Source organism: Phymastichus coffea, unplaced genomic scaffold, assembly GCF_024137745.1.
Source record: "Phymastichus coffea isolate CEN01 unplaced genomic scaffold, Cenicafe_Pcof_1.1 PCOF00098, whole genome shotgun sequence".
NCBI lineage: Eukaryota > Metazoa > Arthropoda > Insecta > Hymenoptera > Eulophidae > Phymastichus > Phymastichus coffea.
This window is the reverse complement of record NW_026706909.1, coordinates 354,085-368,852: the sequence shown is the minus strand read 5'-3', so window position 1 is coordinate 368,852 and position 14,768 is coordinate 354,085. Positions and strand designations below refer to the sequence as shown.

Below are 14,768 nucleotides of genomic sequence, written 5' to 3'. Positions count from 1 at the left end.
TGTCAAGATGGCCTTTGTCTTTCTTAGTAGCAGAGTGCTCATAACTTTCGAAACACGTTATGGAAAAGCAATACTTTCCATCCTTTTCATAAAATATACCCATTAAAAAATTTAACGACTGATCGCAGTAAATACCCTTGACATTCAACAAGCTTAACACGTTTCCTTGTGAATCCAATTTTAATATCCAATAACGGTGAGTTTCAATGAGATCATTGACTAGAATTAGTAGACCTTGGTTAAGATTATACATAGCTACAAGTGCTACGTTTTCATGTAATTGCTCGAATTCAAAAGTGATGATGCCAGAATTGTTATACTGTGAACATTTTAAAGTTTTGTTCATCAAAATACAGACGCCAATTAAATCTTTGTTACATGAACTTTCCATAGATAATGGTGGTATTATTTCGGAATTTTCGTAATGCTTGAGGACTTTAAAATCTGCAATAGATATGTTACAAATTAATATTTTTATTCTCAAAATCTACCATAATGATAAACTCACCGTTGTCTCCAATCAACGACATTCTGAAGAATGAATTTGGCATAATTTGGCTAAGTAGAATGCCATTTTGACGTGAGCTAGAATCCACTGCATTGATATCTATTATTCCATGATGATCAGCTGCAAACCAAGCCACTGGTCCCTGTGTTTCATTCTTTTCAACGTCAATGCTCAATCTACAGTATTTATCACCGCAAACTTTTGGATACTTAAAAGCTACATCGTACGAATTTTCATAGGTAGCAGCATCTAGCACTTCTAGAAGATATTCTTCGCCGATGCTGTCGTCAAAGAATGGAGTTCTAACTTCATGCATTGAACAGTCGCTGAATTTGACACTCGTCAAGCCGAGTATTGAGTCTGAATCCGTTTGCTGGTGCCAAAGAAGAATTGCTCTATTTTTGCCGAATGGTAAAACACGAACTTGCTTGACTTTTGCATTGTTATCACTCGCTCGGAGAGTCACTTCGCACTCCTCAGTTCCTTTTTCATATGGCTCCTTATCACGTATGACTATGCACTTTTTGGCGACTGTCGACGAGTCGCACACTGCGTAATATAATCTAGGATCTCTTGTAGTACGACCGTCGAATATTAATTGTTTTGTGGGTTGGTGTATGCTCTTTGTGAAAGACGTTACTCGAGCACTGCATTGTTGTAAAGTAACAAAAAGTATAAAAAGAAAGCCAATTTTAGTAAACAACATTGTTGTGTAATGTTGTTAATGGAGTAACATTCAATAGGTGTTCAGACTGCAACTTAACAACCTTATAATTAATGTTTTGCCGAATGGTCTTCTTGGAAAATACAACTTTGTAAATAATCACGTCATTGATAATTTTTTATCTGAAATTAAGAATGATTAACATTAGCATCCGGCACAAATATTAGGAAATTATTTGTAATCAGTCTTAAAAAGAATATTCCATTTTTAAATGAAGATATCAGTCTATTTTTCAATTGAAAACTAAATATTTACCAATCAACATTTTGACACATTTGACAACGAATATTCAAGAAAAATTATTTTAATGAATCTAAAATACGTACAACGGAAATGTCAATAAACTGGAAAAACTATATACATATGACTAAAATCACACAATTACTTTTGAGTAAAAATTCCACTTTACAATTTTGAAAATTTTTAAGTAAATGAAATGAATGATCAGCTATTTTTTCGGGTGATATTTATTCTAAGGTTTAACAAAGACTGTCAACAATTCATGATGAATCGCTTTTTAAAGAGCGAAAACTATCTCGCAGATTTTATATCTTAAATGAGCTCATTTGTTAAGGCCCCTCCATACATATCTATAGATATAGAAATAAAGGAAAATCCTTGCTTCAAGATTTAATAACGCACAGAAAACAATATAAATTATTAGATTACTGTAATAAAAGTACCATCAATTAATTACGATTTATATGGCATCGATTTCTTCAAAAATAAATTTGAAAATGAATTTTCAAAGGTAACTTTTACATGATCATTTTCAGGAATTTTTTCTGAAAAAATTACTACAATAAATGAGCCAAAATGTATTCATATTACCTTTATCGCTCTAGTCCATCAACTTGTATCGTTTTCTCTGCCTTGTAATACATAAATATATATATATTAGATTAATTATGTAAACAAAATCATGATGAAGTCATTTCATTCCATTTTTTTATCACATCAATTAATACTTTAACATTACAATTTTTAGAAATACGAAAGCAATTTATCTCATGCGCGTTACTTCTTTCTAATGTCTGATGTTTGAAATTGAGAGCAAATATTCATTATCCATACATGTGTATTACTGTTTGCCTACTGACCATATTTTTGAACAGCCGATGAATCAACTTACTGATTTCTCTTTTATCAATGAATAAGCACTCATTGGACAAAATACAAAGAATCGTGAAATTTTTTGTATTATTTGAAAACACCAAAATAAAATTATAATTGTTTCTACTCAAATTATAATAATCATTAAGTTGGTTACTTGTGTTAAAATATAAAACATTAAATTATTAAATGATTGGCACGGATTAAAAAATAATTGTGTAAGAAAAAGTATTGTAATGCTCCTAGTTTTAATATATATGGCAAACAAAATTTTTTATGTTATTTCATATTTTACCTTCTATAAACGAAATCAATTAGTATATAATCGAGAAAACTTGATAGTTGGCTTAAGTTAAAAGTCTGAATGGAATTTCATAAATTATTAAAAGTGACCTACACAATAATGGGTCAATCTTCCACGATAACATTATTATTTTCAATTGTTAAAATAAGTTATTATAAAATTTTATTATATTAAAATTGAAAATACAACATTAGATAATACACGAAGTAATGGATAAAACATTGACACTGTTCCATTTATAAATATTTTATCATATGACTAGATTTTGGAACAATTCCACTTATTATAAATGATGAAATACTTGAGAATGTTAGATGAATATAAATAAAACAGTGGTATAGATTGAACGAATTCCAAAAAATTTTAATTAGCTATGAAGTCAATTCGAGTTCCGACAATAAAAATTGCTCTGTCGTAATATGAACATGTCTCTTATCCTTTTTCGCCGAGCTAGACTTGCTGGTATCGTAACATGCTAAGGACACGCAATATCCACCATTCTCTTCGAAAAATTGTGCGGCAATAGCATTTTCATTCCAATTACAATCAAAATCTTTAACGTATAATCGACCAACTTCCATGCCATTTGCATCGAAGTGAAGAACTTTGTAACGGTTGTAAACGTTATCGATCAAGAGTACCAGAATACCATTACCACCTGGTAAGTTGTGCATTGCAGATATCCACATGTCATCGATTTTGCCAAATCGATGTTCTGCATTGTATACTTTTACTCCAAACTCGTCATATTGAACGCAATCGAGTTTCGAGTAGAGAAGGTTACATATACCGACTCTTTCGTTTGCAGTCGTGTACGCTAAGGTCCAAGCTTTAAAGGGTATTTCGGAATCAGAAGTTACATCAGAAGTATCATTCGAATGGCGTTTATGAATATCAAGGACCTTCACTTCTAGAAAAAAAAATACACTCCTTTATCTAATTTTTTCTTGTAGAAAAACTTCAAATCAATTAGCTTACCATTATGTTCGTTTATCAAGGAAAACTGGCTCATCCCGTGTCCAATTTCGAGTATCAAAAATTTGTGATATTTCGTCCTAAACGACACTAACTCAACAATTTGTTGAAGTCTCTGGAAACCAGTACTAAACCATCTCTCGGGTCCGTGAATGATATTCCGTTCAGGATCAACTCTAAATTTACAATAATCATCACCGCACAATTTTGAATTACGATAAACGACGTGATATTCGCTATCGTCCGATGGCAGAGCGAGCATTTCAAATTCGTAGTCTTCGTTGATGATGTCATCATTAATTTGATAAATATCTGGTAGACGGTGCTGCTTGCAACCATTAAGAGTTACACTGATGACTCCAAGGAACGTTTGAAACTGTGTTTTCTCTAAGTAAGCGAGGATCGCTCGATCTTCCCCGAACGGCACTAGGCGCATTTTATTACTGATCAAAGAGTGTTTCTTTGTGGCTTCGATCGTTACGTTGCACTGGTAGATCTTTTCTTGATCTTTTCCGTAGATGCGTTTGAAACGCCTTACTGTACAGAGTTTGTGCAGATCGCCCGGATAACACGCCGCGTAAGGTACTCTTGCATCCGTGAAAGTGCGCCTGTCGAACACTAAAGTCATACCGGTTTGGTTATTCATCGGAGCCTGAAAATATTTCGTATGCCAATAGATCGCGTCGCACTGTTGCAACGCTACGTACAACGCTAGCGCTAGCACCGTTAGTTTCGAGACCAACATTTTGCCAAAGAAAAAGTCGCTCAACTACTTGTAACGAGAGCACATCGCCAACTAAAAGTATAAATATGTTTACAAGCTCCAGCGACCCGCCGTCACGAGGGAATTTCGTAAAATCATGGCCAGAGAAATCAACTTGACCTTTCGCTTCGCCATGCGAGAGAGAGATTGAAAAATGGTTATGCAGATAAGGAAGCCGACGATTGCATAATAATTATAGAGACACGAGAGTCTCGCAAGCGACGCTTTGTTTACATTTCTTCTCTTTTTTTTTCTTTTTTTTTGCGAACGTTGTGCGGACACGTACGCCATGATTCATCCATTCATTCATTCACTCGTCGCGTCTACAAACCGGTAGGCCAATTAAGATTGTGTGCGCAAGTTAAAGCCGCAGATGCGATAATACTAAATCTGACGTAATTCGTACGATGACTTTTTGCAAATATATATCGGTGACCTTTCCTTGTGCCTTATCTTGAGGTGCCGATGAGTTGGAATATATGTATGTATATATATTTCTTCAAGGGCACGAGACCGTGATAAATGTTGATTTCAATTGGTCTTATCTCATTAATATGTCATAAGACTTTTAAGCACGTGCCGAGCGCACTAAACTGTGCTAATATATGCGAGGTTGTTTACGGACCTTTATGCCTTTAGTCTAGCAAAATAATTGTGTTTGTCGTTCTATTTTTTGCTCGAGATAAGAAAGCAGCGGAATAGGAATGAAAAGAATACGATTGTGCAAGTGTTGTCGTTGAATTTTGTTGACCCCGCACGAATGTTCCACGACGGAAACTGAGCGAGTGCAAACGAAATCGAGCAAATTTTCCAAGAGATATTCTTTTATAATAAATGTTCACTTTTACTCATCAAACTTATCGAACAATCATCAATCACGATTCAAAAAGATACATCGATGATTTGCATGATGCGCATTTTGACCATCGGAAATTATAAATAAATACCAACAAAATCAAAGTTTCCACACGATGAATCGCTCGTAGATATAACGATAATAATACGATAATAAGTAAATGTGTCTACATACATTAAAAAGATGTCACAAGTAACATACGAGTAATTGAAATTATGGCGTCTGCCAATCTCATCTGTAAAAAATTCATATCTATAAAGATATTCCAAAGAGTAATTATAGAAAGAATTTATAGAAATTAAATAAAAACAGACCATGATAAGTTTTAATGTGCAGTAGAATTAAAGAAAGAAAAGATCAAAGGGTAGCACGACTGTCAGTGCATCCTTATTAACGTAATCGTTTCTGTAGAATCGTATTCGGCGTAAAGAACACCCAGACGCGTATGTACTTCATTATGAACAATTTACAATTTCGAAAGTCGCCAGATGTGACTTGTATAATTTAGTTGGCGGTGTATTTGAACCGTTACAATTTACTTTCTGACACGTCAGGTTGTATTGTTATTTGAATAATGCACCGCTTACAATATTTCCTCTCAAAGAATTTGACAAGTTTTATTCAAAACATAACATTCGAAAAGTGATTGAATAATATTGTTACATTTTATAAATAAATCTATCATCGATTATTTTAAATGTCGTTAAATAACTGTACCATTGAATACGTTGATATATTCAAAAATAATATAAAAGTATGTGCAATATCATAATTTTCGATTTACTAGACTTACAATAATTTTATAAATATTAGATAAGGTATACATTACGATTTAAAATAAAAAATAATTGCGACTTGTTCGAACAGAATTTCAAATTTTTTCTTACGCATGCACAATGATTAATCCAAGTTGTTTTACTTACTAATTTTCTTTATTAATGCTTTAAAAACTGCTAATACTTTTTATAATTTTTTATAACAAAAAAGATAAAAGGATAGCTTTATAAATGTCCGTGAAATACATAGACATAGGTATATAATTAACGGATAATCTTTTCTCCAAGATTTGGCGATGTGATAATATAGCAAAAGTATTCAGAATTAATTTTGGCTAACATAGTGCAGTATTTTCTTGGACAAAATTTCTTGAATGTGTGAATGTAATGCACGGTAACCCCATGTGTTTAAATTTAAACGTTTAATATGACGTCACCCATATAAGAAATACATTGTCCTCAATTTTAAACACTTCGAAACGTTTAAATTCAGCGACAATGTATTTCTTATGGGTGACGTCACAATTACACACTTAAAACGTTTAAATTTTAATACATAGGATTTTAAGATTTTGCCGTGATGCGAACGTAAAAAGGTCTTAAAGTTAACCAGATTGTACAAATAAAAAATGACAAATGATACCGTCATCAATACACTTTTAGTTCTTTCTTTTTGAGGCAATGATGCATCGAATGAGTCAAAAATGATTTTCAATAATATTATTACATTAATCTACTGATTATATATTTTCATCAGTATCCTGATGCATATTCATGCTAACCTTGGAGCAATAAGATTATCCTTCGTTTATATCTATACCTATACATGTAGTGACCACAATTATTTAGATTGAAATAGGTAGATATATTTATTCAGATAATAAATATCATAAAAGTTTACAACTAAAAATAGATGGCAGTAACATTAATTTAATATCTCATTCGATATTACGATTCAAAAAAGAGACTTACTAAAGTAAAAAATTACCAAAAGAATCATCTATGTTACTTTACATGATATGTCTATTGATATCAACAACAAAGGTCCAGTGTCTTGCCAATTCAAATAACTGAAAGAATTGAAATTCCAGTGACGCCGTAACAAAAAAATTATTAAAAAAACAAAAAAAAAATATTAAAATAATATAAAATAAAAAAAACAAAAGTACATTTTTCATGTCACCGATATATATCGTAATAAATGCATCAAAAACTTACAAATGAATAAAAAAATAGTTTTTTTAATTTTTAATTTTACGAGGCACGTGCGAAAAGTCTTTCAAACACAATTATTCGATTTAATTAATTATTATAGAAGTAAGTTGATTAAGGTATAAAGAAATAATTTTCGAAAAAATTTAAGAGCTGTCCAAAGATGAATTACATCATTAAAATGATGATGTAAATATATAAGGCGTAAAAAAGTTATAGTTCTATAACTTAAGCCTAGATCTCATTTTCCGTACCCTTAATCATAATCTTCAATTCGCTATTACTCAAATAAGCAAAGATCCATTCGATGCAGATATCCGGCAAGCTGATTTTCGTAAGTTCATACCAAGCGCTCTTAGCCGGTTCAAGAAGTGGTTTTCTTTCAATCGCCTCCTTGTAACTCGTACGTATTAATCCGCAGTATTTACGGAAGGTAGACTCGAAGTAACATGGACTAATGAGAAGTACTTTAAATCTCATAGTTTTCACGGCAGAGTAGCGTCGATAAGGATCCATTAATAACAAATCGTATAGAGACGTCCGCCTGGCTATCGATATTTTCTTCATAACTTCAATCTCCTGAAGGCACTCCTTAAAGAATTTTTTCATTGATTTAGTATCGAGGTCGATGTAAGGCTTGAAAACACTAGCAATTGGTATCTTAGCAGCTTTGAGTGTCACCAAATGCTCGACAACACGCTTCCATATCGTTCTCTCTTGTATCTCTTTGAGGAATACCAACTGTTGCGGAAAGCCGAGGTCGTTTATGTCAGCTCCAGACGCCAAAAGACACTCCAAACCATCGGCATTGTCATGAATAAGCACATCGTGAAGTGGTAATTTACCATTGTTGTCTTTAAGATCGACGAATGCACCGTATTTCAGAAGAGTCTTTAGCAAAGTGCCGGGATGACAAGTTGCCAAATGTAATGGTGTCTTTCCCGCGGACGTTCTGCAGTTGATATCGGCTTTAGCTTTCATCAATTCATCGATCACCTCTTCGTGATTCCCAAGTGCAGCAAAATGCAGCGGAGTCATGTGATTTATAGAATCCTTGCAATGCACATCAGCTCCATATTTTAATAATCCCTTGACAACAGTCATGCAACCAGTCATTGCTGCCAAGTGTAAAGGAGTAAAGCCTAAGATATTAGTAGCATTAACGTCGCATCCTTGCTTTATAAGCAAGTGGACCATATCGGAATCAGACGTTAATTCAACTTTCGTTCGACTGAGAATATGCAACAGAGTCTCACCGTTGTCTGTACGAATACTGAAATCGGCTTGGTTTTCTTTCAACACCTGAAGTACTTTTTCATCTTTATGTTTAGCAGCTAATTGCAAAGGATTCATACCATTATTATTTCTTTTGTAAATATCCGATCCCTTGGATATCAGAGTACGAATTATTTCTTCGGAATGAAAACCAAAGGTGTCAATGGCCACATGCAACACGGTGTCGCCAAACTCGTTGCAAGCGTGGATGTTAGTGAAATACTTCAACATGTGAATCATATTTGATGTTTTTCGATGTTTTGCGGCGATATGCAATGGTGTTCTGCCTTGAGTGTCCACAGCGTCGACTGATGCTCCTTTTTCCAACAGAACTTTCAAAATGTCGTTGGTGTGATTGCAAATATAAGAATCCGAGTCAGATTCCATACCGAAAAGAATGTGAAGGATATTCTGGTTATCGTTGTTTGTAAAACTTATTTCACTGGTGTACTTAGCCATGATCAACGACATATTTCTTAAATTTTTCATTATCGCCATTCTAAATGGCGTATCACCATTCGCGTTTTCGTAATCAACATCGACTCCGTTTGATAACAACCAGTCCCAGAATTCAATGTTCTCTCGTCTGAAATTAGTAAACTCTGGCGTTGGCTTGTGCTTTGTAGAGAATGCTTCGATTTCATCCTTCACTATCATATGCGCTAATGTATTCCCGTATTCATCCTTCACTGTAACGTTGGCACCTCGTTGAACTAGAAACTTGGTTACCTCATTCATGTGATTTTTAACAGCTAACCACAGAGGCGTTTCGCCGTTATTTGTTCGAGCGTTAATGTCGAATTCTTTTTCTAACAAAACAGTTAACATATCATTGATTCCTTTCTGCGATACATACTTCACTTTAGCTTGCGTTTTGATTCTTCTATGGCGAATGAATCGACGTCTTGTCCTTTGGTCTGCGTACTGTAACCTCTTCGGGTCGCCATATTCGATCGCTAAATGTAGGAGCGTTCGACCTTCTTCATCGATTACCTTATGTGCACCAGCATCCTTTCTTAATGCTTCTTTAACAGCAGTTAAGTCACAAACTTTAACGGCCTCTTCTACTGATAACGATTTCGCTGAGCTTGACGATGAATCCGATGAATCGTCATCGTCATATTCGAACATACAATGGAATCGACCAGTATGCATCTGTAGTACATTGTAGACCGGATCCTCCGGGTCGAAATCGTCAGAGTCACTCATTAGTATGACACCGTCTAGCAGCGCTTCTTCTTGTTTACCAATTAACATGAAAAAAGGAAATAAGTCATTTACATCCAAGTAAAAGTTATGAGAGCGTATTAAGTGAGTTATAGCTTACAGAAGTTTTTTTCTCGATGTGAGATACGTCCAGTTAACTGAAATGATAAAAAATTTTTCTTAAATAATTATTTTTCATACATTAAATGATAGAAAATGCCTCAATTTTTTTATAAAGAAAAGTATGCACAAAACTTTAAAGAAGCATTTTTAATGTGAATTTAATAAGAGTTGGTTAGTCGAGAACAATCTTTCTCACCACGTATTCTTCGGAGTAAAATCATAAGTAAAATTTCCACACATTTTAAACCACCCGTAACCTCAGTAAAGATGCAACAGTATTTTTGAACACGTGGCTTAACAATATGTCAAACATTCACTTATAGTTTTGCTCGGAAGAATCCGTGGTGAAAGAGATTTTTCTTAATTAACTAATTCTTATTTAATTTAGATATTTATTGTGAACAACCCAAGAGGGTGAAAAACCCCGTATTTTTTTGTTTGATTTCTTTTAATGATTGTGATTTTTAATGATTGAACAACTATTTTTTTAAAGTAATATTTTCAATATTTGTAATAACGATTTCGAGGATGAATCGAAAAATAGTCTAAAACTTGCTTATATTGTTTTTTATATATTTAACTTAAAAAACTCAAATATCTCGGTCTTCACTACTTTCGTCGTTTAATAAAAAATTACAAACAATTAACAAAATATCAGATAAAGGTTGTTTTCTCATTGGTTGAAAAGTTTCAATACAATTTTTTTCGAAAATTAATAATTTGCGAAATATTTGCAATAAAAAGTTTTTAATTGGGCTAGAGCGAAATTTAAACATATGCTAATAATATTTGGAACTAATTGATTTATTATTAAAGACAATATTACTGCTATTAGTCGCAAAAATATTCAACGGCGATCCGATATAACGACCACAACTAGAAAAAAATTACCATTTTCTCAATTTACATAGTTAATTTATGTTATTTAATATAGAATTTTTATTTAAATAGTTTATATATTATTCATTATAAAGGCGTTTTGTTTAAGACGTATAAATTAATACGGTGGATGGAATATAGTGGCTATTATAATTAAAAGCATTACAGTTTTTCTTAAACAACTTCTAACGATGAGTTCATGATTTTTTACAGTACTTTTATTTTATATGCAATTCTAAATCAATGCGGTTCAATTCCAAAATTCAGATTATGTAAATCTCGGCTAGAAAAAAAAAATTCCATCCGAAACACGTTTCTCTATCGTGTATTTAAGATATCAACATTTATTTATTAAAATTTTAAATAATTTTCTTATTTATTTAATCTTTTTTATTATAACTGTTAATAACTTTTTATGTAAACATAGCGTCGACCTGAAACTTCAAAATTTGAATTTTTCATGTCAAAATACATAAAAAATAGCCGTAAATAACAAAATATCCCTTCGTGAGGATTGAATTGGCTCAAATAACTGAAAAAAAAACTAAAAATTGCTGGACCCAAACGCATACGTTATCTACCGAAATATCTAGACTATTAAGAACGTTCTCTCGTATGGAGGGTTCTCACCCAACATTACACGTGGAATGGGCAATTTGCCCTGGTACCGGAGCATGTTGGCCGTAGGTTTGGGGTAAGCAGTCCAAGTACGACTTTTTAACGAAACAACAAAAAATAATAATATTATTGTATTTAATGGCATAATACAAAACACCATCGTTCAATTGTTAACAATACAAGGAAGATTAAATAATAAAGTCAAACGAAATAAAATAATCATGTCATACAAAATGAAACAACTAAATTGATATATAAAACATCAACAAGAAATGTTTTAGTTATAATTGAAACAAATAAAATGTTTTTTTTCCTGAACATGATTCATGCACCCACTTTTTGCAATTTGTACATTGTATTCAAGTTTCATTCAGACTATTTATATAAGATTGATCACGTACAAGACAGAAGCAATCATTATCACTGTTTTCCTCTACAAGGAACATTATTGTTTAAAACTTTTTCCAACTTGCCCCGAAAAAGAAAGGCTAACATGCTTCAAGGGCTTTCTTCAACATTCGACTTAACTAACAAAATTGAAAAATAGCAAAGAAATTCCAAAAAAATAAATCGTAAAAACCAAAACACTGTTTATATGATGTATTAAATAAGTAAATCCAAACATTATTTTTAAAGTTGTTGTCCGAAAATATCTACATCATTAAATTTTCACTATCAGGTGTTAAGAAATAGAAGATTTACATAAATTGGCTTAGACTGCTACTTTTCGACTGAAAATCAAAACAAACATTTCTCACAGTATACTAAATGATTGGTATCAACTGTAGTGCCATCCGTTGTTTCAAACGCGGGATATGAGTACTCGGCCAACTTACCCCGGCGGCCAACTAGCCCCTGTCACCCCTATTGATAAATTAAAGCGAAAACATTTTAGAAAATTACCTATAGTACCTAAATTCTTATAGTCTTTTCCAGAGATAAATATATGAAACTTTAATACACAAAACGTTTACGAATTGTTGAAAATGAAAATTTGTTCAGTACTGCATTGTTTTTAAAGATCCCAAAAACGTGTGTATTAATTTTGAGATTTTAATATTCATAAGAAAAAATTATAAAAGCGATTTAGTGGAACGGCACAACAACGTGTCATCACTTTTTAACAGCATAGTTTACAATTTTTCAAAGCTCACCGTTACATATTTTTTTAAACACGCTTATCCATTCGAGAAATACTAATATTAATATTTCTTGAGTTTGATGATTTTCTAAAGCAGCTTTCTATGTGAATTTGCAAAAATAAAATGAAAAAATTTTCTTCTCATTGAAGAATATATAGAAAACTACATTTTTTTGTACGTGTTAATTGAAGATTCACGTAGAAAGCTTCTTTATTAAATCGCGAAACTGTGAACAAATCAAGATTAGTACTTACCGAAGGGATAATCGTGTTAAAAAAAAATATGTAACGGTGTGTTTTTAAAAATTTTAAACTATACTGTTGTTAAAAAGTGAAGGCGCGTTGTTGCGCTGTTCTGCTAAATCGCTTCTATAATTTTTTCTTATGAAATTCATATTTTAAAGTTGATACACACATTCTTGGGATCGTTAAAAACAATGCAGTACTGAACAAATTTCCATTTCCAACAATAAGTAACAGTGTTTGGTGCATCAAAGTCACGCATTTCTCAACTCTTTAGGTTAGAATTTTTTCTGAATAAACGAAAATACATATTGATTTCAGGAAAAAACTATGGGAAAATAAATAAATATGGATAATATCCGCAATTGTTTTCGTTTCAATGTATCGATAATTATTCTCTTATAAGCGAGTAGAATGTATACATCGCGTTTTCCACGCGTAAAGTGGGTGAGAACCATCACATATGAGGGCCTCTTGCACGCCGCATTGATACTTTTATTTGGGATAACCTGAATTTGAAACTAGACAATCTTACAGTTTACATATTCAAAGCATCATTATTCACATTTTTGCGTTAAATTATTAAAACCCATAATTAAATTCCAATTAAAGGCAATCTGTAAAAATGCACTTGTTAATAAAAACAAAAAACTTACGAAAAAATGTATTTCAATAACTCGTATAAACTAATGAAATAAAATGTGAATACAACGCGTGACCGACATTTATGAAAGTGCAGAGTTACAGTGGACTCGAAAGAGCTAGAGAAAACAGCTGTTATCACAACTCCCTGTTTCTATACTACTCGATTGAAAAGCGCATCCTCGCGCCATCTGCCCTTATGAAATAGAAACGTAATCTCGTATTTCCCAATTGTAGCCGGTCATGCAGCAGCGAAAATTTTACACGCAAAAGCAATGTTATTAAAGCGATGAATGAAAAAAAACAACGAAGTTTGTATACAAATGCAATGTTATTATCGCGATTTCAAAACTAGTATTCATCGACTGACAACACAATAGCCACACATTATTATTAAAGAAACCGTATAGTGTGTATAACATCAAATGAAACTCACATTTTGCTATAGATGAATGTAACGAGCGATGATGTTTCGAAGCACATAACCTCTGCACTTGTCATTATCGTTCCCTACAAAGCGAATCTTATACAAATGCTCCTCTTTAATATCAGCGTATCGCACGACTAAACAACGACAAGTTTTCACAAAGCTATGGTTCTATAATAACCAAGTTGGAGAGCTGCTAAGAAAGTCGACGCTACAATTCACCGTTCGAAATGCGCAAGTTGAATGGACGAGACTTGATTATAGAAACACTGAAACAGCGACTATAGACTTTCTCCCCCTCTCGCCTCATGTCTCTTGACCCTTCTCTATAATTTTCACGTTTGATGTCAGGTAAAATAGTTGGGGGGCTCGTAGATTTTACTTTCGCCGGATCTTGATGACTTTTGATTTGGAAAATTCAAACGAGTGAATTAATTAACATTTCACAAAGACTGTTAATTAGTGATTTGAGTAACTTTTAATAATGATCGTGTGTTGATTTTATAGTTATTTGCGTAATTTATCTAAACTTTTGCGAACGACAATAATAGCTTTCACCTTTTGAATAAATTAAAGAACGCTATTTATTTCATAAAGTTTAATTAAATAAAAATCTACGTTAATAACTGCTGATAAAATGAAAAATACGTGAAAAATGTTAATTATTAATTTTTTTATTTACTTTGCATTCAAAGTAAATAAAAAAAAATTGTTATATAAGATATGTTTAAGTCAAATTAACGTACTTAAACAGAAAAATTCATGATAAATTACAATAGGCCAATACTTGTAAAAATTATGCTTCAATTTTGCAAGTAAATTGAAATTGAAAAACAAAAACATCTGAAATGTAATCAAGATATACAGATGGTATTATAAAAATTATTCAAATAAATCATGTGTAATTCAAATGATGTGAAAAATAAAAAAACTAAGTATCATTCAAAAATTTATTTTTCGTATTTCGGACTAAAATTTTTGTT

The 14,768-nt window shown here is 32.3% G+C and overlaps 2 protein-coding genes across 3 annotated transcripts; both read right to left on the bottom strand.

Annotated features, from left to right (window-relative positions):
• Positions 1–305: 305 nt before the first annotated feature.
• LOC131669948 (uncharacterized) lies at positions 306–4,720 on the bottom strand. The gene is made up of 3 exons (XM_058945176.1): positions 3,628–4,720; positions 509–3,559; positions 306–444 (listed from the first exon to the last, which is right to left on the bottom strand). Exons 1-2 carry the CDS (start codon positions 4,367–4,369, stop codon positions 3,021–3,023), a joined length of 1,281 nt encoding a protein of 426 aa, XP_058801159.1. The 5' UTR covers positions 4,370–4,720; the 3' UTR covers positions 306–444; positions 509–3,020.
• A 1,083-nt stretch (positions 4,721–5,803) lies between these two features.
• LOC131669953 (putative ankyrin repeat protein RF_0381) lies at positions 5,804–14,025 on the bottom strand. Of its 2 annotated transcripts, none has more exons than XM_058945181.1 (3): positions 13,795–14,025; positions 9,834–9,870; positions 5,804–9,744 (listed from the first exon to the last, which is right to left on the bottom strand). In XM_058945181.1, exon 3 carries the CDS (start codon positions 9,713–9,715, stop codon positions 7,466–7,468), a length of 2,250 nt encoding a protein of 749 aa, XP_058801164.1. In that variant the 5' UTR covers positions 9,716–9,744; positions 9,834–9,870; positions 13,795–14,025; the 3' UTR covers positions 5,804–7,465. The 2 variants fall into 2 exon arrangements, with proteins under 2 accessions (XP_058801164.1, XP_058801165.1); XM_058945182.1 differs by having other exon boundaries at positions 5,804–9,741.
• Positions 14,026–14,768: the final 743 nt, after the last annotated feature.

Excerpts from the sequence above, each read along its gene's own strand:
- LOC131669953 (XM_058945181.1), bottom strand. The coding sequence starts at position 9,715 with ATGAGTGACTCTGACGATTTCGACCCGGAGGATCCGGTCTACAATGTA.
- LOC131669948 (XM_058945176.1), bottom strand. The coding sequence starts at position 4,369 with ATGTTGGTCTCGAAACTAACGGTGCTAGCGCTAGCGTTGTACGTAGCG. Across the intron at positions 3,560-3,627 it reads CTTGATAAACGAACATAATG|AAGTGAAGGTCCTTGATATT; the intron begins GTAAGCTAATTG and ends TTTTTTTTCTAG.